Source organism: Melitaea cinxia, chromosome 18 (assembly GCF_905220565.1).
Source record: "Melitaea cinxia chromosome 18, ilMelCinx1.1, whole genome shotgun sequence".
Classification (NCBI taxonomy): Eukaryota; Metazoa; Arthropoda; class Insecta; order Lepidoptera; family Nymphalidae; genus Melitaea; species Melitaea cinxia.
In genome coordinates this window covers 10,709,743-10,732,637 of record NC_059411.1, presented here as the reverse complement: position 1 = coordinate 10,732,637, position 22,895 = coordinate 10,709,743, and the positions used below count along the sequence as shown (strand labels likewise).

The 22,895-nt window shown below is 34.5% G+C and overlaps 2 protein-coding genes across 2 annotated transcripts in view; one reads left to right on the top strand and one right to left on the bottom strand.

Moving 5' to 3' along the window:
- LOC123662200 (neuroendocrine convertase 2) overlaps positions 1 to 787 on the top strand; it is a 100,887-nt gene extending 100,100 nt beyond the window's left edge. The window contains exon 14 of the mRNA XM_045597080.1: positions 617 to 787. Coding sequence (XP_045453036.1) covers positions 617 to 787 — 171 coding nt within the window. The remainder of the gene's footprint in view (positions 1 to 616) is intronic.
- Positions 788 to 4,349: 3,562 nt separating this feature from the next.
- On the bottom strand, positions 4,350 to 22,576 carry LOC123662113 (putative epidermal cell surface receptor). Its single transcript, XM_045596997.1, has 16 exons — positions 22,567 to 22,576; positions 21,528 to 22,030; positions 21,252 to 21,438; positions 20,823 to 20,952; positions 20,419 to 20,566; positions 19,946 to 20,327; positions 19,450 to 19,666; positions 18,690 to 18,898; positions 16,644 to 16,962; positions 15,827 to 16,025; positions 15,591 to 15,727; positions 14,659 to 14,849; positions 11,023 to 11,248; positions 5,427 to 5,530; positions 4,906 to 5,070; positions 4,350 to 4,498 (listed from the first exon to the last, which is right to left on the bottom strand). Exons 1-16 carry the CDS (start codon positions 22,574 to 22,576, stop codon positions 4,392 to 4,394), a joined length of 3,234 nt encoding a protein of 1,077 aa, XP_045452953.1. The 3' UTR covers positions 4,350 to 4,391.
- Between the last annotated feature and the right edge of the window lie 319 nt (positions 22,577 to 22,895).

Here is a 22,895-nt window from a genome sequence, read left to right as displayed (position 1 = left end):
CTCTACCTAAATATTTCATGCCCCTGCCCCATAATTATCTTTTGTATTTTATAAGTACAACATAAATTATTGTCGTGAAATAAATTAATGAATGACTGAGCACGTAATCCTATTGGATACACTAGCAGCAATCGTTACTCAGGATTGAAAAATTATCAACCAAATCACAGCGGTAAAGCATGGTAGGTTAAGTTTAAAACTTTCTCATTGATATATGGAGAAGTCTTTGTTATTTTTAGAATTGTTTGTGTCATATTTTGATATGACACAATAAAAATATACAAAATTAGGCCACGAAAATATATAGTATAGATAAATAGATAGTTATAGATAGCTTTGGTCATCATTCTAATTTATGATTTTAGTCGCCACCGCGTCATAACTTGCCAAACAGATAAAAAGTAATATTAAAATGTCGTAGGACACCAGTAACTAATAAAAAACGAGTGTGCTTTAGACCACACGACTTAAGTAACCTCTTTAGCTCCATCCAACTTATATCACCCTCTCAACTTCCGTACGCCTCGCCCGATTACACTTTTCGTAACGCTCTCGTCACGCATTCACCAGCTTACTCCTCAAATTATAGAATGAAATTTGGTTTCCCTTACTCCAGGCACGATTCTCCGGCGGTTCTGGCCCGAGCTCGGCGTCAGGCTGGCTGCGCGGCTGGTCGCTCGTGCTCCACGGAACACGCGCCCCTCCCTACGCGCAACTACAGCCGCAAGACCCGCACTCCAAACTGGCCGTCGTCAAGAAGGCCCACGAAGATAACGCGACCGAATAGAGACCGATAAATATGATCTAGAAATGATTGGATTTACTTTTCCTTTTGTACTATTATTTTTAGTTTCAGCTTTATCGTTGTCACGTGGGACAAATGTTTATTATTTAGGTGATCTTTTATTGTAAAATCGATGTGATGGCTATTAAGTTGTTTGTTGTAATTCTTTTATATATTAATATTTGGTTTAGCTTTTGGGGTTTAGTTTGGTGTATTAATTTGTCCTGAAGAAGTAAATCAGTTATCTATTAATTACTGTTATTTATCAGCGCTTGATGTCCATTTACTTTACTTTCCTATTTTCTTTATAAAATAAAGATGTTATATTATTATAATAAATATTATAATACCATAATAAATATTATAATACTATAAAGTCTTTATTTTATTCAAGAATTGCTTTCTTTAGATATTTTGCAAGCATTGTTTTATTTTAATCAATTATAACTTAATTTATGTTTGGGTATATTAATATCTATCTGTTTCAGATATTAAACTTATATTGTTTGAATTTACTGAAATTTAATAATATTGAAACAAGTGTGATGTATATACACCTGCTATATATTTTAATTTTAATAGTAAAATACCGAACTGAAAAATCCATGAATTTAAATTTGTAAAAAACTACCTCGAAAATGATTTTTGCATATTTAAATATAAAAATCGTTGAACGTTTAGTGATCCTTTCATTTCTAGATCTTCGGGTGATAGATAACTGTAGATATTTCTAGCGAGACATTCTTCCAAAATAATTAAACTTTAATCATGTTCTTATAAAACAATATATAATTAATCAATTACACCGCATCCTATAGACATCATATTATATCTTCAAAAATATTATTCATTAAATATCATATGACTTTTAAAATTAATAAAATTATGCGTCGAAGTCTATACATTGTTGTTTACTGCTTAATTTCAAATATGAGCAGTCAACTAAATATCTTATACTTCTTACATACATACGCAATATTAATATAAAGTAATAAATTTATAGGTATTTACTAATTAAATTAAAACAATGTCTATAGGTCTTGACAAGTTTTGTATACATTCATGTCGCTATTCAGTGGAGGGGCCATGCGCATCGACGTCATTTCATTGTATCTCCTTACTCGAAGTATATTCAAACTTGACCATGTTTATGAAAAAAATAATATATTTTTCTAAATCGCTCATTGTAACAACGAGCACTGTCTAACTTCATTTAAATTGAAAATTATCACTGACTTTATATTTTCATCGTATGCTTCAAAAACGCCCAATAAAAATGTTTAAAGAGAAACTTAAAAAATAAAAAAATCGTTTATTTAAATCAGCTGCACACAAATAAGATATAATCGTACATCACTTATAATCAATATTCATATTGTATTCGTAGCGATGCATTTATTTTATTTTTATAAACAACAAAATTCTTAGAAGAAATTTTTAACATCATTATAATATCGTAATGAATTTTGTTCAATTTCTACAAATCAAAATATCGATCATATTATCGGAAACATATCAGTGTTGAAATTTTGCAAAATCATAATTTGAAATACGGTTATATTGCCTATATTTCGTATAGATAGAAAAGGAAGTTGAGCAAAATTTATTTGTGATCTCTTTTTATTAGAAGAAACTAGAAGTTCGCATTATATATATTAAGGAAGAAAGCACTAGTTATCATTACTTGTAATTTGTTTTTTATTGTGTTATATTTTATATTTTTTATAATCATATGATAAAAAAGATCTTTGTCGTTACTTCAATTGACCTTAATTATTCCATCCATTCAAGGTCATTTGAGTATTTTTTTGAAGAACTTACCTTAAAAAATGAGGTAAGTTCGTTCAAAAATTAGATAATAATTACGAAAAACAACATGAAATTAACGATCGTTAAATCGGAAGTAGAGAGTTTAACACAGATTAATTAAAACCAATTCGGGTCTTTTTGAATTTTAAACTGACTCATTACATATTTTCTTAAAGGGAATATTATTAAGGAAGCATAATATAAAATCTTTACGTGTTTTGTTCTTGTATATCCAAATAGCTTTATTATAGTTTTGTAACGAGCATGAATAGTAGTTTTATTACAGAATAGACGAGATAGTATAAATGAAATCATATAAAGAGAATCTATTATGTATTACTATTATAGAAAATATAATGTGATTTGGTGTTGTATTTGAATTAAACGAAGTTTTTGTAACCGCTCATCCTTTCCCTTTACTATTTTTTTTTCTTTTTTATTATTAGGAAAGTAGATCTCAAAATAAAGAAATGTAATGAAATGGGTTTTCGAATACTTAGGTCGATGTCTATGTCGATTTAAGTACAAAGTATTTTTTTTTTAATTTTTAGATGTTTACAAGTCTCAGCGATTATCCTTGTTTCTTGTATGTGGATAGTATGACTGAAATTTAGGTTATATATTCTATTCTCATGGGTTATTTCAAATTATGTTATTTTGAAATGCGTCAATTTCTAACGTCGAACATAATAGGTACATCTTTAAACACAGATATTCAAACTATTAAGTTTGTTAATAGAAGTGATGTAAGTAATGGGCATATTCTGTAATTCGAAAATAGAAAAAAAAAAATAAGTATGTATAAAACTTTATTTCATTAGAAATTATTATAACAATCTTAATGAGTACCTAGGTACCAGAGTAGGTACTGTATTATTAACAACTTAAACTGCAATAAATCTAAAAATAACGTTTCTCAGCTAGGTAACTAAACAGGTGTAAAAACATTATTCTAGAAAGATCGACGTAATTAATTTCTCCAACCAGAAATTTCAAATAAGTTTTAATATAAAATAATTATTATTTGTACGATATATTCTGTTCTGTACGAAAAATAACCAAAATTAGAAAACGAAAAACATTTTATTGTCAACAAGAATGTCTTTACTTACTATTTTGATTACTTTTAAAACAATTCGTGAAGAAAAAGCATTCTAAACACAGAGACGAGTCTTACATACTAATATTATACATCTACTTATTAATAATAAAGTATCAACACTATTTACAAATTATTATATATTTATTATGCAATAAGGCACTCGTTCGTATAAAATTAATATACAAAAGCTCAAGTTATATTTTAAATTGTCATATTAGCCTTAAATTAACAACATAAGCAAAGCAAATAAATTATCTTTGTCAGGTATTTATTATAAAACGCGCGGGAATTTTAGACACCCATTTCGTTGTATGGTCGGCCATTTTGTGGTTCCGCGCTTCGTTCAGAGTTCCCGTTGAGCCCGTTTGTGTGCTCACGGGAGCTCAACTGTCAGAGATCTGGATTAAAAAAATATTTCATTAAATTATATATTTTTTATTACTTCTAAAATATACTTTGGTGCAATTTTTTGAGTTTATATATGTCAAGTGTGTATTATATATGTATATAATTATATATATTGATTTATAAATAGCGACTACAATTCCGTTTTCTAAGAAAAATAGTTGTTTGATCTTTTACTGTTAATTATATTACAAAATATTTCACTAGTTATCTTTTGAGCGTTCACTCAAAACAGACTTTCTTTTTTGTTATTAATTGTATTTTTAATTGTATTTTTTGGTAACTTGATTTTTATAAATGATGTAAGTCCTTACCCATAGTTTCTTGCTGTAACTCTAGTTTGTACGCCGGGTTATCGTAAGGAGGTAACGATGACTCTCGGGGAGCTGATGGCACCGCTAAAACGATACGCTCTAGTAAGCGAAATCAATTACGACAAACATAAAATTATTTAAATACATTAAACACATATAGTACAAGAATAATATTTCTGAATTATTGATTCCCATTAGGTTAGTTTAAGCTAGTTTTTTTTTTTTTTAAGAAGAGTTGTAATGCATTAATTATGTACTTCTTAGAAGCGTCCAAAACGTTACTTTATTCAAAGCTTAAATATTTTATTCCCTGTATAACATAGATATTAAAATAAATTATTAAAAGTACTTAGCACTTACATTTTTATCACTATCTATAGGCATTATTTCTCACATGAGCGTTATGTGAGATACATAAAAGCTTAGAACGAGAATACAACGCGTTTGAAATCGATATAATAACTTATCATGCTATTAAAATATTTACTCACACGTGATAGCCACTGATCTCGGACGGTGTCGTCGTATAATAACAAGCAGCAGCAGAACCGATGTGAGAGCTGCCAGCGCTGCGATGACTCCCACAATTACCAATGCTCCATAATAGTCTCCTCTGGGACCGCGACTACCCGCTATGGATGATGCTTCGATTACATCTAGAAAATAAAATTATTTTTCATACCCCCGTAGCAAAAAACTGGAACGGATGAACGGGTTCAGATGTTTTTTTTTTTTTTTACGTGAAAGCGAGTTTCCTTTTGATTGTTCTTAGGTATTATTGATAAAAATTGATCAAAAAGTTTAAAGTATATCAGCTCTTTTTCAAAACAATGTGAGGTATATTCGGCTTAAATGGAATCATTTACGTGCTTTTTTTTTTGTTTATTTTACTCTTTAATTTGTGAACGAATTTAGCTCAAAAACTATAATATTTGTCGAGGAACAAAATTTTCTAAAAAGCTAAGTTCCAATAGAACAAGTTAAAACGTAAATAAAGTTAAAATAGTCTTACTGTCGATGGGTTCCGCTGAATCCAAGGATTTTGTGTGAATCTCTAGAACGTTACTGGTCTTCACCTTTCCGTTTGTAAGGAAGAGTTCCAACCAGACGCGGCATCTGAAATTGTACATTACAATTATTTAACGAACTCAATCATGAAGAGCAAATAAGTCAGTTAAAATATTTTAATCAAACAGGCACGGGTGAATAATTTTTGGGCTATTAATAAGTCGGTCATACATCGTAACATATCATATCGTACCGGGACGTCTGGCGTGAACTTGGGGAGGCCTATGTCCAGCAGTGGACTGCAATAGGCTGAACTGACTGACTGACAACGTAACAAATTGGCAACCTTTGTTTTCTCTTTCAGTAAACAACGAGCTATTCGTACTTTCACTTTAACATAAATAATGATCTGATAAACGATTGTTAATCAGATTTTCGATTAATTGATCAGAATTGCTTAATGAAATTTTATGCTAAGCAAATAACTGGTTTTTACTATTTGATACTATTTATTACTTTAAAGTTGCTAGTAAGTCAAGTACTTATTTAATAGCAACATTATTAATTAGCAGTTATACAAAAAAAAGAAATCGTCAATAAACTGCTAGTCTGATGTAGAGTCCAGCGTGACTCCAATGGCCGTGATGGGGAGATAATAATATAAATTATTTAAAACTATATTATGTGCGTGGGACTAGTAATAGAGATGGAGAGATATTTTTAACAGTTGCCCAAAATGAGACTATTAATAGACTGCTAATCAGAATTTGGGTCCAGTGATCGTGATGGATGGATCAGCAATTATTATTAAAAAGTAAACTGTCAATAAGCTGCTAATCTGAAATTGAGTCTGGTGGTTGTAATGGAGGGATAATAAGAATACTAATTTGATCTAGAGTCAGGCGTAAGACCAGTGATAGGGATGGAGGGCGGCGAGTCCCGTGCTGCGAGGTGGCGATTTGAAACAATCAATAAAATCAGTCTCATCTAGAGTCAGGTGAATCCAGTTATCTTGACAAAGGGCGGGAATGATATCAGCAATTATTTAAAATAAAATTATTAGTATTGTTATTGTATTGTATCTTAATTTATAATAATTATATTAAAAAAAATTATTAGTATTGTTATTGTATCGTTATTGTATTATATTTATATATATTGTTTTATTATTTTTTACTTATTTTTTTATTATTTTTATATACCTACATTTATTATATATATATTTTCTCTTTAATTTATTTATCTATTTTTTTTTTATGTCTTTCTTTGATGATAGTGACGCATTTTTATCGCTATCGTCTGCTTCCGAAGACTCAAGTAACAATGACAGTTATTATAGCATACCCTCTTTGAGCGACACGTTAAACTCTTGTTTTGAAAACACTCCCAAGAATTTTAATTTAGTCCACATAAACGCACAGAGTATTCCTGCTCATTATCCAGATTTATTGTCATCTTTTGGTAATAAATATATACACGCTATCCTAGTTTCCGAGTCTTGGCTCAAACCTTGTTTGCCTTCTATTTCCTTTTCCATACCGGGATTTCACTTGATCCGTAATGACCGCATTGGTCGGACAGGTGGAGGGGTTGTCATATATCTTCGCTCTCATATTCCTTTTACCATCATAGATACTTCACAACCTCAGGCCGGTGGAGCTGAGCATCTTTTTGTTGAAGTGAATCTGTCACACACAAAACTCCTACTCGGTGTTTTTTATAGCCCATGTCTTACTGTAGACTATTTCACTTCGCTTGAATTGTTACTTCAACAGTTTAGTCCTTTATATAGTCATACGGTAATCATGGGTGATTTTAACACCTGTCTGCTGAAAAACGATCACCGGTCTTCCCGGCTAAAAACTCTAATTAATGGTTCAAATCTTCATATCTTACCTTTGCTTGCCACTCATACTTTACCAAATTGTATTCCTTCTCTTTTAGATCTAATTATTGTTTCTTCCATTGACCATGTTGAAAAACATGGTCAATGTGCTGCTGATGCTTTTTCTTACCACGATTTATTATATCTATCCTACAAAATCAAACCTTCTAAGCTTAAATCAAGAATTCTTCTGCAGCGTAGTTTTGGTGGAATGGATGTGGAACAACTGCGGAGGGATGCAGCTGAGATTAATTGGACTGCGGTTTACGATGCAGGTACAATTGACAGCCAGGTAGCTGTTTTCAGCTCTCTGCTTACACAACTTTACGATATTCACGCACCCATTCGACCAGTAAGAATAAAACATCTACCTGCCCCATGGATTACACCCGAAATTAAAAAATTGCAGGAAAAAAAAGTTCGTGCTAAATCGCGGTACAGACTGAATAACAGTGAGGCTAATAGAGAGGTATACGTAAAGGCTCGGAATCACTGTAATAGGGTGTGTAGAGATGCACATCGTCGCCATATCCACAAATCTGTCATCGAAGAAGAAGATTCTAGCAAAGTCTGGAATTTTCTTAAATCTCTTGGAATTGGCAAAGCGCGTCTGGATAATAGTTCTCAAAATCTTAATCTTGACGAGTTAAATCTCCACTTCTCTTCGTCTGTTGCCATAGATAGTGCAACTAAAGCCCATACAAGAAATCAACTTTCAGCTTTGTCAGTTCCTGATTCTCCCATTTTCTTTCTTGATCAGCTTTCTGAATGTGATGTTAAGAAGAATATATTAGCAATAACTTCAAATTCCGTTGGTTCTGATAGCATTAGTCGGAAAATGATCATTCCTCTCCTTGATATACTAACACCGGTAATTACATCCATTTTTAATACTTCCATCTCTACCTGCACTTTCCCATCGATGTGGAAAGATGCTGAAATTGTACCTCTCCCAAAAAAACTAATCCATCGTCCTTATCCGAATATCGTCCTATTTCCATCCTCCCTTTTCTGTCCAAAGCACTCGAACGGCTTGTGCATCAACAGCTCAGCAGTTTCCTTTTAAAACACCGTCTGTTGAATCCCATGCAATCCGGTTTTCGTCCAGGTCACAGTACGACTACTGCGCTTGTAAAAATAACTGATGATATACGATCAAATATGGAAAACCAACAGGTCACGGTATTAACGTTACTCGATTTTAGTAACGCCTTTAATACCGTGGACTTTGATATACTATGTGATATTTTACGTTCTCTTAACATATCTCCTGAGGTTGCTGATTGGTTTCTTAGTTACTTGCAGGGTCGCCGGCAGCGAGTTAAATTGAATGACTCATACTCCAATTGGTCAATGGTCAATACCGGTGTCCCGCAAGGTGGCGTGCTCTCCCCTCTTTTGTTTTCAATATTTATAAACTCTATCTGTAATGTAATATCTTCTTTCTACCACCTCTATGCAGATGATCTCCAGATATACTCTCACTCCACTGTTCAAAACTTATCTCAGTGTGTATCGCGTATAAACAATGACCTTTTAGCCATTGGTAAATGGAGTAAAGCCTATGGCCTAAATATAAATCCAAATAAAACGAAAGCTATTATTATAGGAAGCTCCAGACTGCTCAGCCGCATTGATAAATCTGAGCTATCTCCTGTTACATTTAATGGATTCACCATTCCATATAGCGAAAACGTGAGAAATTTAGGTGTTATCTTTGACCAACATCTCTCTTGGGGTCCTCAAATATGTGAAATTAGTCGCAGACTGTTCGCTTCGGTTGGGTCTCTCCGCAGATTGCGTAATCTTCTGCCCATTCCTACTAAAATTGCTCTTGCACATAGTCTCCTATTACCAATTCTTGATTATGCTGATACTTGCTATCTTGACATTACAGAGGAGCAGCTTAATAAGCTTGAGCGCATTCAGAATGTATGTATAAGATTTATCTTTGGACTACGCAAATATGACCATATTTCGGAATTTCGCAAAAAACTCAAGTGGCTCCCAATTCGCCTTCGCAGGAATACTCATATCCTTACTCTACTTTACTCCATTTTATTTAATCCCTTTACCCCTTCCTATCTGAAAGAACGTTTCAAATTCCTTGGTGATTCTCACGAACGCTGTCTTCGTTCTGACAGTAATTTTCTTCTTGAAATTCCTTCTCACTCCTCTTCCTTTTATGACAAATCTTTTATAGTTCAAGCCTCTCGCTTATGGAATACCTTGCCCTTGAATATCAGACGTGTACAAACACCTGCACTTTTTTTAAAAAGACTGTTTGGAAGCATTTTCTTCAAACTCAACAATAAACAAGTAATTCATAATTATAATGTATACATATATGTATTTATATGTATGTATGCATGTACGTGGGTATATATGTATGTATGTATGTATGTATTTATGTATCTATTATAGTATGTAGTATGAATGTATGTATTTATGTATCTATTTATGTATGTCTGTATGTATGTATGTATATGTTTAATTATTTGAATATTTATAATAAATTTTTTGTAACTTGTACACCTATGCTGACGCTAGACCATTTCCTTTGCCCTAAGGTTGCCTGGAAGAGATCGCTTTTTAGCGATAAGGCCGCCCTTTGTACCTAATGAATATATTGTCAACATTTTCTTTCTTTCTTTGATATGTATTATTTCTGTTTTTGGTGTACAATAAAGTGTATTATTATTATTATTATTATTATTAGTATGTTAATGTGATCTGGAGTCCGGTGATGAGTAGTAATTATGTAAAACGAAACCATCAATAAACTATCAGTCACTCTTGAAGTCAGGCGTAAGTCCAGTAATAGTGATGGAGGGCGGCGAGTTCGAAGGCGTCGTGCTCGGATTATTTAAGATAGTAAATCAGTATGCTAGTCTATAAGTCTTCATTTAACTGAGGTAGGGCACAGCAGGAATTTCCTGCTCAAAATATGGATCAGCCCGACTGGGGTAGTACGAACCTTACAGAAGATCACAGCTAAATAATACTATTGTCAAGCAGTATTGTGTTCCTGTTGGTGAGTAAGGTGACCAGAGCTTCTCCTCATTGGAGATTGGGTCGGCAACGCGCTTGCGATGCTTTTGGTGTTGCAGGTGTCTATAAGCTACGGTAATCGCTTACCATCAGGTGAGCCGTACGCTTGTTTGTCGACCTAGTGGTATAAAAAAAAGTGTAAGATTATGAATAGGCCTCACTTGGAGTCCGGCGTGAGGCCGGTAATAGTGATGGAGAGCGGCGAGTCCGAAGGCGTCGTGCTCGGATTATTTAAAATAGTCTAGTCTATAAGTGTGACTGGTCCACAAGTTTAATTCGCTCAACGTGCAATGGAACGGGCTATGCTTGGGGTCTCTCTCAAAGACAGGATTAGAAATGAGACTATCTGCGAGAGAACGAAAGTAACCGACATAGCCCACGGAATTAGCAAGTTGAAGTGGCAGTGGGCTGGTCATCTGTGTCGCAGGACCGATCGCCGTTGGAGTAGACGGGTTCTAGAGTGGAGACCGCGTCTTGGCAAACGCAGTGTGGGACGTCCCCCGGCCCGATGGACCGACGATCTACGTAAGATTGCCGGTGTAGGCTGGATAAGGATTGCGGAAGACCGGGATGTGTGACGCGAACTTGGGGAGGCCTATGTCCAGCAGTGGACTGCGATAGGCTGAAGTGAGTCTATAAGTGTAAGATTATGAATAGGCCTCACTTGGAGTCCGGCGGGAGGCCGGTGACGGTGATGGCGGGCGGCTCGTCGCGCGCGGCGAGGCGGAAGGCGTCGCGCTCGGCGGCGCGCGCGGGCGGCCCGCACGAGTGCGCGGCGCGCAGCACGCGCACCCAGCGCTCGGCCGGCGCCGGCACGCCGCGCCACTGCAGCCGCAGCGCGCCCGCGCCCACCGCGCGCGCCTCCAGCGACACCGACCAGTTGTACGGGTCTGCGGACGGATGTATTCGATATACGTTCATATAAATCTTGTACTATTAAACGAGCAATTCTTGTTCGTGTATATATATATATATATATATAGATATATACGGTCGAATTGAGTAACCTCCTCCTTTTTTGGTGTCGGTAAAAAAATCATATTGCAATGAAAATTTTTTAGAAATAAATAGCTTAATATTAAAAATAAATTATAAAAAATCTAATATATAAAATTCTCGTGTCATGATGTTAAACATTGAACTCCTCCGAAACGGCTCGACCAGTTTGAATAAAATTTTGTGGGCATATCGGGTAGGTCTGAGAATCGGCCAACATCTATTTTTCATACCCCTAAGTTATAGGGGGGGGGGGGGGAGATTAAACGCGTTAACAACAGGCAAAGAAACGTTTGCGGGGTCAGCTAGTAACAATACGTAAATAATAAACAATATAAAATAATATAATACCTGCACGATAATTATCTATAAAAGAAATCCTATTGAACCTCCTCCTTTTTTGAAGTCGATTAAAAAAGACTTCATCTAAACCGGCGGGGAATCATTTTAACTCTCTCTTCTACTAATCCTTCACGATTTACTAAAAATACCGAGCTGAGCTCGGTCACCCAGGGGTACTATGATGTTAAGCGCTAAACTCGACAATCATTAGACTGATTCTATACAATTTTTTTTCTAAAGTTTTCTAATACCTTGTAGAAAGTTCCTATCGAATAAAAAATTAAGAAAAAATTTCGTTGAAATTTGGAAATTTTCAGAAAATGTAAAGGTTGTTTTAATCGGTGAAACGTTTTGCAATTCGCAAGAGAGCACTTACGATGTGTGGCTACGGCAGTAAAGAATATAACCGCCCCATCTCTTCCCCTGAATGTCGTACGAGGCGACTAAGAAATAACGCAGTTCCACCATCACCTTGGAACTTATAAAGCCGACCGATCGATGGTGGGATAGCCATCCAACTGCTGGCTTTGAAATACACAGACCGAAAACGGGCAGCATCGTCTTCGTGACAAAGCCAGCCCTACGGTCACCAACCCGTCGGACCAGCATGGTGGATTTTTGGCGCGAGCTTGTTAAGGTCTATGTCCAGCAGTGGACTGCGGTAGGCTGAAGTGATGAAGAGAGCACTTATGACGAACCAGCTAGAATCGAACTAACAACTACAGGAGCAGGAAGAATAGTCTCTACAAACTGCGCCAACGGGCTAGTCCAATACAGATACAAGAACATAATATATCTACAACGTAAATTGTAGGCACTTTTTAACCGACTTCCAAAAAAGGAGGAGGTTCTCAATTCGACTGTATTTTTTTTTTTTTTTTTTTTTTTTTTTTTTTTTTTTTTTTTTATGTATGTTACATCAGAACTTTTGCCCGTGTGGACCGATTTCGACAAATTTTGTTTTAATCGAAAGGTGGTGTGTGCCAATTGGTCCCATTTAAATTTATTTGAAATCTAACAACTACTTTTCGAGTTATATCTAATAATCTGGGGGCACGGTAGTGCCCCCGCCAAGACGAACCAAAAAAAAAAAAAAAAAAAAAAAAAAAAAAAAAAAAAAAAAAAAAAAAAAAAAAAAAAAAAAAAAACGAAAAGCACTACCTATCTTTTCTCGAAGTGCTTCGTCGTTTTTTTGAACCATCATAACGTGGGTTTGGATTACACCAGATAAACAAAATTCTCAGGATATGATGTCAATAGTAGACTTATTAAACATATAAAGTTTCAATTGCATAGCTCTTATACTTTAGATTTTATTGATGTCTAAAAAACCCCGATTTCGTCACTCACTGATGATCATCAAAATTCTTAGGGTACTTCTTGAAGTCCCAGAAAGCTGAAATTTGGTATGTAAGCTAGTATTAGTACACAAACAACAAAAAAATTATAAAACTTGGAACTTTTACCCCCCAACCCCTTAAACTAGGGGGTGGAAGTTTGTATGAGACTTCCGCAAATTTTGATGCTAGAGGTCTGAAAATTGATATAGAAACTCCTTGTTACTGCTTGTTATAAATAATAATAATAAAATACATAAAAAAAATCGGTTATTAGTTCATGTCGAAAATTTACATTTTGTAATTTTGGTATTTAAGTTTTGGCAGAGGTCACCGTTTGCATATCAGTTCAACATAAAATCAAAAACAGCGTGCTTAAACCAAATATGGTGAAGATTGGATGATATTTATGGTATAAAATGTGTCGGAGGTAAAATGCAACTACAATATTGTCATAAGCAACTTACAAAAAGAAGTGAAATCCCACCAAAAACATTTTCATGTAAAATGTTGCCAAGACGAGATCATATGGCTCGCACTGTCAAAAAGTTATCAGATCTCATGTAGAGCCAAGCTTCTAACTCTACACGCCCTAACTCTACAAGCCCTAACTTCACAAACTCTACACCTTAGTCAAAATATGTGGCTTGGCCGTTTCGCTACCGTCACGTGGGCTTAAGGTGAAAAATTTATTCACTATTTATTACTTGTCTGTTATACAATAGTTCTATTAAAGAAAAAATAAAAAGAAGAATAATAAACAGTGAATAAATTTTTCACCTTACGCCCACGTGACGGTAGCGAAACGGCCAAGCCACATATTTTGACTAAGGTGTAGAGTTTGTGAAGTTAGGGCTTGTAGAGTTAGGGCGTGTAGAGTTAGAAGCTTGGCTCTACATGAGATCTGATAACTTTTTGACAGTGCGAGCCATATGATCTCGTCTTGGCAACATTTTACATGAAAATGTTTTTGGTGGGATGTGTTTTTACTTGACGCTTTTTTCGTCGACCTACGTTGTATTATACCACATAACTTTCTACTGGATATACCGATTTTGATAATTCTTTTTTTGTTGGAAAGGGGATATCCCTAGTTTGGTACCGTGATAAGGAAACTAGGATCTGATGATGGGATCCCAGAGGAATCGAGGGAAACTCTCGAAAATCCGTAATAACTTTTTACTGGATGTACCGATTTTGATAATTTTTAATTTAATCGAAAGCTGATGTTTATCATGTCGTCACATATAAATTTTATCGAGATCTGATAACTACTTTTTGAGTAATCTTTAATAACGCGTAGTTGCTTGACTATTCTTTCGTCGATCTACGTTATATTACTTGTCGATGTAATTGAAGTCGGTTTTTTTTTCGTTTGCGAGCAAACACAATTATTATACCAGTACTTAATGAAGCTCCAAATGTTGACTCAACATGGCAACTTAGAGTCATACAATGAGCAAAGAATCTTTACTTGATGAACTCAGATATTAGAAGGTTCTTACCCTAAGTATTACTATTAAGAAATGTATCATAAACGTAGCTAGCAAACTAATAAATAAATAAAAGTCGAATAATACTACAAATGCTTAATAGCTTTTGTTTTATAATAAAATAACATATACCATTATACGGAGCTGTTGTAAATTCCACTTGACTTGGATCGTGTAGTTCAGTAGTAGCGCGTGGGGGTGGTATCAACACAAGCGACGCTTCGTACCGACTTCCAGGTCGCAGTTCTCGCAATTCGGCAGTCGACCGACTGTGGTGCAATAGTTCCGTCATACTGTAGATCGGAGTTCCTGTTGGTCGATATCTGAAAAAAACACACAGGTACATACTGTAGTAAAAAAGTAATGAAAAACATAAAAATACATGAAAAAAAGCAGGCCCAGTTGCTTGGAATATTGTTAAAAGTAATACTAAACAACTGCACTATTAAAATAATTAAAATCGATACACAGATAAACAATACACGAATCTAAATTATTTGCAAAATATAAGGATTAGCACGCCGCGTTGGCACAATGGTCACAGCCATGGATTGTGCCTGTTGCGCTGGCGGTTGTGGGTTCGATCCCCACACATGACAAACATTTGTATTGGCCATACAGGTGTTTGCTGTGGTCTGGGTGTTTGTGCAGTCCTTCTGGGTCTCCCCACCGTGCCTCGGAGAGCACGTTAAGCTGTCGGTCCCGGTTGTTATCATCTACGTCTGATAGCGATCGTTACTCATAGTAGGGAATATATCCGCCAACCCGCATTGGAGCAGCATGGTGGATTAAGCTCTGATCCTTCCCCAACATAGGGAAAGAGGCCTATGCCCAGTAGTGGGATATTACAGGCTGAAGCGCGAAGGATTGGCCGGGACCCGTTTAAATAATACAGGACTCCTTAAGTAGATTTGGTTGGGTAAAAATGAAGAAAGTAAGAAAGCTCATTCGAATTAATTTACTATTTGGTTGTTTGTTGCATAGATTACACATATAGACAAGTACTTCAGGGTCCATCAAAATTATCATCACTTTTTACATTATAATTGAATTTTAACACTAACCTAACTTGTATACCATCGATGAATTGTAGTTCGTCTTCGGTGAAGTGTCTCCAGCTCACGTGTGCTGTTGTATCATTTACGTCTACGACGGTAAGTTTGCAGTCGATTTCTCTTCGTTTCTCTTCAGGAGGCAGTACCTGAATGTAATGAAATTATAAACAATTAGAAATTTTATAAAAATACTTTACCTAACACCGACCTAAAATGTTATTCAAAATCTTGTATTAAATACTTACAGTTGGTAAATCTTGAGTTTTCACAGTGTAAATGTCGCTCTCCGGCTCAACTGGCAAATTGTGTAAATACAGTTTCCCTCTGATCTTGTAAGTCGTCAACGGCTTTAAACCAGTTAGTCGGAACTCCAAGCGAGGAGTAGTTAGGATCTCGTCGGCTGGTGCAAAGACTTGTGAGAACCATTGTGATAGATCTTCATCTCTAATTAAAAAAGTAAAGTTGTAAATTCATGTAAATAATAGAATGTCCTATCTATTCACTGTCTGTTGGTATGTTTGTAAATGTTCTTTTTTCATTAGAAAAAACCCGTCTGTCCAAAAAGTTCAGTTGGAAAAGATTTTGTATCGAGAACTCGGAAATACACAACACAAACAAAAAATCTCGATGATCACGAGTTAAATCCTATAACTTTTTCAATAGTCAGGTGATATTATTATGCGATGTTAGTGTGTTGTATGCGAAGAATAATTTATGAAATATATAAGAAAAATAAAAAGGCTTAGTAATGAAAACGTTTATCTTTTGTTAATTGGTGTAACTATATTTTCTGTAGAGGAATGTTCCATAACCAGCTAACTGTTAAAATATCTATAAGTATAATAATTATTCTTGACACAACAGTCACGTAATGACGTCACAGAATATACCGTTAAATAAATGTTCCAGCTTTAACTACGGTTACGTATTTATCAAGTACAAGTTGAATACATTGAAATAGTATTAAGCAATAATAGGAAATAAAGTAACCGAAGAAGGTATTCTCATATCAAACAATTACTAAACTAAAATCAGTTTTATAGAATTAAAATTGAAACTTACGCGGAATCTGTATATCGCAAATCGACACTGCCTCGCAATCCAACCAGCACCGGTGGTAAGCCAAAGAGCATCTTAATGCTCGTTGGTGAGTCACTTTGCAGTGATAACACTGAAAGTTTCTTGTTTACATCACCATATCCAGGTAGCGGTAATCCTGAAGGGAGTCCGTTTATAGGAGGCTCTAAGGGATTATCGGGACGGTGTATGTTGTTTTGTTCAATATCATCGTCTTGAGGATAATGATTATCAGGTGGGACTGTTGGAAGGAACTGGGGAGGTCCTTGTGATGTTTTTACGGGAAATCCTGGAGACAATTGACCTGTAATTATCATTAGAAGATTATAAAAACCGTTTACAGAATAATTCACACAAATATTTTACCGATAGAAATATCATAAATTTTAATAAAAAAACTAGTTGCTAAGGTGTATTAGAAGCATGAAAAAAGCGAGGTGTAATGTTTTTTGTGGTTAGTACATAACTGTTTAGCGAACAGAAATATTACTCGGTCACAAAAGTTGAAAGTCAGTTTCTGTCAGAAATATTAAGGTATTAGGCCATTCAAAAATATTCATTTGTTAGGTCACTGACCTAGCGCAACTGTACCACGGCTTTTATCCGCCGATCGTCCAAGATTTCTATTGACTTCTGTCTCTAATTCCATGTTGTTGAGAAGACGTTCTAAGTCGAGGGTTGAATATGTTTTGGTGGAAATTCTTGGAATATCCTTTGTCAAGGGGACAAATGTCGATTTTATTTCAGACTCAGTGTTAGGCACTCTAAGTAAAACAGTCTCATATGGATTAGGTTCCTTATTTAACAAATGTTTTTCTGTATTTTTTCTCCATAGAGTAGATTTAAAGTCACTTGTTCCTGCCGTCTTTAGATCTTTAGTTTTCATGACAGTGGTAAGTTTTTCGGGAATATTATGAAAGTCGTGGTTTAAGTTATTAATTTGGTTGGAATATATTTTTTGAGGACCTTGAGAATTGAAATGTGTGATAACTTTATTTGTTTGCACTTTAGGCTGAAAGTAATTCGGAGTAGATTTGTATGGATCGTTATGAATAAAACCAGAATTTTTCGTTTGTTCTTTTCCATTTGTGGGCAAAAAATAATTTGAATTATATATTTGTGATAACGGGACATTTTTAAAGGATGGATTATCATTTATTTGTTTTACAAATGAGTCGTGAGAATTTAAGATATTTATTTTTCCATCTACACCGTCTTTATAATTGTGAAAAACATCGTGTAATTTACCGTCAGATGTAATAATATTAAGTGGCTTATGATGTTCAAAATCAATATTGGAGATAGAAGCTGGTGTAATTAGCTGTAAATTTTTGAAGTGATTTGATAATATTGGACTCTTTGAATGAGATGCGGTCCAATCAACGTTATTAATAACTAATGGAGGTTCGGGTTGGATAGTTTTGAATGGAGAATCAATGTCTTCTGGAGTAAATACTGTGATATTGTCACCTGCTGTATGGTTCGGCAACTTGTCTATTGAATAGGTAGATGAGTTATTGTGACCAATATGAGGGATTTGAGTTTTGAAAAATATCGGAAGATTGGATTTAATTGAACTTAAACGGCTAAAATATTCCGTAGGCTCAGTAGGTATAGGGAGATAAGAAGTGGTAGTTGTTGATACAATGGGTACTATTGTCATAGGTACTGGCGTCACATAATTCATTATTGTCTGAACGTGAGTTGGCATAGCGTAGGTCTGAAAAACCGATGCGTTCATGTTTCCAGCTGTAAGCAATAATGTGCGGTGAATGATTAGCAAACATGCAATATATTTTACCTTAACATGAAATGATGGCATGCGACACCAATGATGTGAAAATAAAACATAATTGAACTTACAACCGTATGTGTAATGATTTATGATGTTAATTCAAACTTTTGCTATACTATGAATTCAGCCGTCTATTTAGTAAAAAATATTGATAGGTAATTTTCCAATGATGCTATATAAGCACATTTAATGCGATGTAAAAATTTACATGCTTTGAAAAAGGAAGTTTTTCTTACCGTGAGGAACACAACCCCATTGCTTGCAACAATCTTCATCAGAAATATTTACTGGTGCTGGCCGGTGCATAGGAGGACATCTTAAATTTTGAGGAGGTATGGGTGGTAATGGAGCACATGCTTCCTGACAATCTAGCTCACCATTTTCACAGAAACAGTGTTCTTCACATCCTGTTAGTTCAAGTGGAACTTCGCTCCAATTAGGAATTCTAAAGAAGTTAAAAATAACATACATGAAAATGATCAGCGATATATACACAAGATAGACAATGTTTTCGCTGTGGTTTACCAACTGCGCTATATTTTTATAGAAGAATCAATTTTAGCTAATACGGATAATGGTTATTTCTGTATCGATTTATTAAATTATCTTTAACTACATTAAAAACCTTAGCTTAGTTGCACTGATTTTTGTGCAAGACTTAGAATAAATTATGATTTATTAAAAAAAAAACTTAAATTATTAAAACAGTATATATTTACATTTCAAGCTATTAATATCTGTATATTATTGCAAGATGCTAAGCCTACATGGTCAAATTATGGAACAACTCTACTTGTGTAGTACCTAGACCTTACAGGAGATCACAGCTAAATAATACTATTTTCAAACAGTGTTGTATTCCTGTTAGTGAGTAAGGTGACCAAAGCTCTTAGGGGAATTGGGTATAGGGTACCAACGCACTTGCGATGCTTCTGGTGTTTCAGACGTCAGTTATATAAAAAAAAACATGATCGAACTGATTTTAAGGATACTCACGCTACGCCTTTATAATGACAAGTTCCGTCACTTAGGCATCTAGCAGTCCTAGGGCAACAATTTGGTGGTGTAGGAGGAGGATTAGGAGCCCATCTCACACAACCCTTTGACACTAATTCTAGCCCTACATGAGAAGGACACATCAGTGGAGCGCATTCACGTGCGTCTGGTCCAGTACATTCGCACAGTTCACTACAACCGATGTGGAATTCATCACCTGTAATAAGAAGTGAATTGAATTAAGCATTAATTTAATTATCTTTTTGTATATCTATTAATCATATTTACCATATCATCTTAGGTACTATTCTTAATACGTATACTGTTAACTACTAGAGTGTACTGTATAGTGTTACTAGAATACTTAACTCGAAATTACAAACAAAGTTTTCGTTTCTGTTTTAGAAAATAACTAATTTGCTCTCGTATGCATAGTCACACCGGAACAATTATATTTGTTTTATGCTTGAAACCTTAATACGTTCAAAGGTCTTACCAACTGCATAAAACTGTCCGTCATGATAGCAGCCAATCTTTGTAACATTGAGTGATTCTTCTACTGGTACTTCGTTCCCAACATCCAAAGCTGTTATAGTAAAATTAAATTTTGTTCCTGTTTCTTTTGTCTTTAAAACATAATCTTTACCACCTTCGAGATTTAGTATTAAATTATTATATTTCAATTCTACGTCTCTGTAAGTTCTACCTCCATCACTGCTGAGTTGCAAATGTATAGGATCTTGACTGCTGTTCATGTGCATTAAATTGACTTGAACGCTATTGTTTTGCAACACTTTAATGGAACCAATAGGCTCTGTAAGTACTAGTGGCCGCATTGGTGATATAGGTAAGATCAAATCATGTAAATCCTTCGGCATCTAAAAATAAAATGATTATATGTAGTTTTAGAAATGAGTTCTTGGAACTTTCGAAACCAAGCAAGCGTTATTAAAATTTTATTTCAGTTACATCAGTTGTCGATGATGTCGAACTAGTAATATTTTCCGCTGGTTCTTCGTGAACATCCTGAGATACATCGCATATTTGCATCTCACAACATTCGTCATTTGGATCTTGGACGTTAATACATTTATCTGATAGTGGTAGACGCTTACATCTGAAATTAAAGTATGGTAATTGCATCAGAGATTTTAATTGATGTAATTACTAAGTTAACGAAATCTCATTAACCAACCGGGCTAATTAACTAAGGTAACCTCGTAAAAAAATCCTCTAAATGAGTTCATTTGTAAAAGCTTATAAGATAATAAGAATTAAATGACGACTAATTTTTGCTATAGCTGTAGTTGCGTATTGTGTCATACAGATTATATATTATAGATACTTCGACGTATTGTAAAAAACAACCTTACCTTGGCTTACAAGTAATTACTGAGTTCTGTTCACAGGTGCACGTTTGTTCGCAGCCGATGTTCCACTTCCCGCCCACCAAATAAGTTACATTGGCATAGCGACACACTTCAAGAGTTGCAATTTTTGGATCTGAATATACATTTTGGATTAAATATTTTTAATACTAAGTAAATTATTTATAACTAAATTAATGGGCCATAATTACGAGGCTTATAGTGCAACTGAAATCATTACTGTCTATTACTGTACTTGTAATACATCTTCCCCATGTAGCAGGTTATACTGCGAGGGACTCCTAGTAATTTATAAGTTGTAGAAATATAAACAAATATTTAGCCGATGACTTTATCATAGTCGTTAAATAATATTATTGAGATAATACAGCACATTTTCGACTCAAATTTTAAGAAAAGTTATCTTAAAGTTACCTCCATTGCCAGATGCGCAGGCTATTAAAGAACAACATTCGTCTACTGGAGACTCAAAGCATAAGGGGTCAGATATTCTTCTACCACGGCGTATATAAGGGTGTTGACATTTCGGCGTGCACTCAAACGTACCACTAGGAGTACATTCACAGGACTCTTCACAACCACGATCTACATGCTCTCCAACCTATTAAATATTACAACATAATTAAAGGTTGAAAACACTTTTAAAATACATAAAAATCAAACTTTATTACTTCAATATTAAATGCTTACCTTATAAGTAATGCCATTTTCTTTACATGTTTCAGTTTCTTCAGATCTATCAACTGTTAGCAAAGGATTTAAGGGTGCTTTAAGGTTTGTATAGAATTTATCTGATATATGAGTACTTTTAGGTTCATTTGGTTTCACCCTCGGATTCTCATCTTCATCTTCATCTAAATTTACATCGCTAAGATCGGCAAAAGTATTTTTTACTCCTTTGGTTTGATTGTGTAAGATATTAGCAAAATTTTGTAATTCATCTACATTTAAATTTAGTAGCCTTGGCTTTGGTTTAGGTGCAGAATCCACAACTTTACTGCTAGCCTCAATTGTTGCCTGTGCCTCTGTTGTTGTTTGTGCTTCAGTTTTATTTTCAGGGCTTTTTTCAGCAGTTGGTGTTGAACGCGTTGGTGCTATTGTAGTTGAAGTTGTTTCAAATAAAGCTGCTTCAACAATTGGAGGAATTGGTGGTAACGTTGATGCAGAATCATCATCTTCACTCGTCAATTTACCTTTAAAAGAAAATGTTGCCTTAGTTTTTATTTAAATATCGATAAACGGTAAGGGTTATTGATAATGTAATGATTAACGACTAAAATTAACGAGAAATCATTCGACAAAAAATTCAAAAACAAACTTTAATTTTATGACTAGCGATTTAATGTCGTCGATAAATGTTTCTAAGTTTCCAACTTATCTCGACTTATATTATTATTTTATTGATCGTAATCGTATGACACGTCCTGCAAACAAAGCTTGGTTATTAGCAGATCATTCGCTATTGAGATCATTATAACTGTACCTGCAATCGAATTGACATCAATCAAGTTAAGCCTTAGCCGTGCCGTGGACATGGGGCCCCGGCCCCTTAATTGAAATTGTTATAAAAATGAGTGTTACGAAAATGACAATTTACACTAGCTTTTACTCGCAGTTCCACTGGTGTTGATATTATGTGTAGTAGTAATATTTATCTTGATTTATAGATAATTTTGATATCGATATAATATGATTAAAATTATTGCCAAGTACAAATTAAGTAACAAACCTATAGACATTTTTCACTTAAATATATTTTTTATATGTAGACCTACGTTTAACTACAATCAATGTCGATAAGTAGATATATAGTCTAAAGTGGACCGAGGAGGACTCTTCTTTTGAATATTATAATAATTAATTTCATTAATCACAAATCAATTACCTACTTGAAATAATTAGTTAATACATTATTAACGATCTATTATGTTATTAATATTTTCAGGTTCATATGCAATTAACATTTGAAGGTTTCTCGAAGCAGATATAACGAAAGAATTTTTAAAATACAAATGAATTTATAACTTCCTTACTTGTAAGTCACTTTTGTTGTTATTT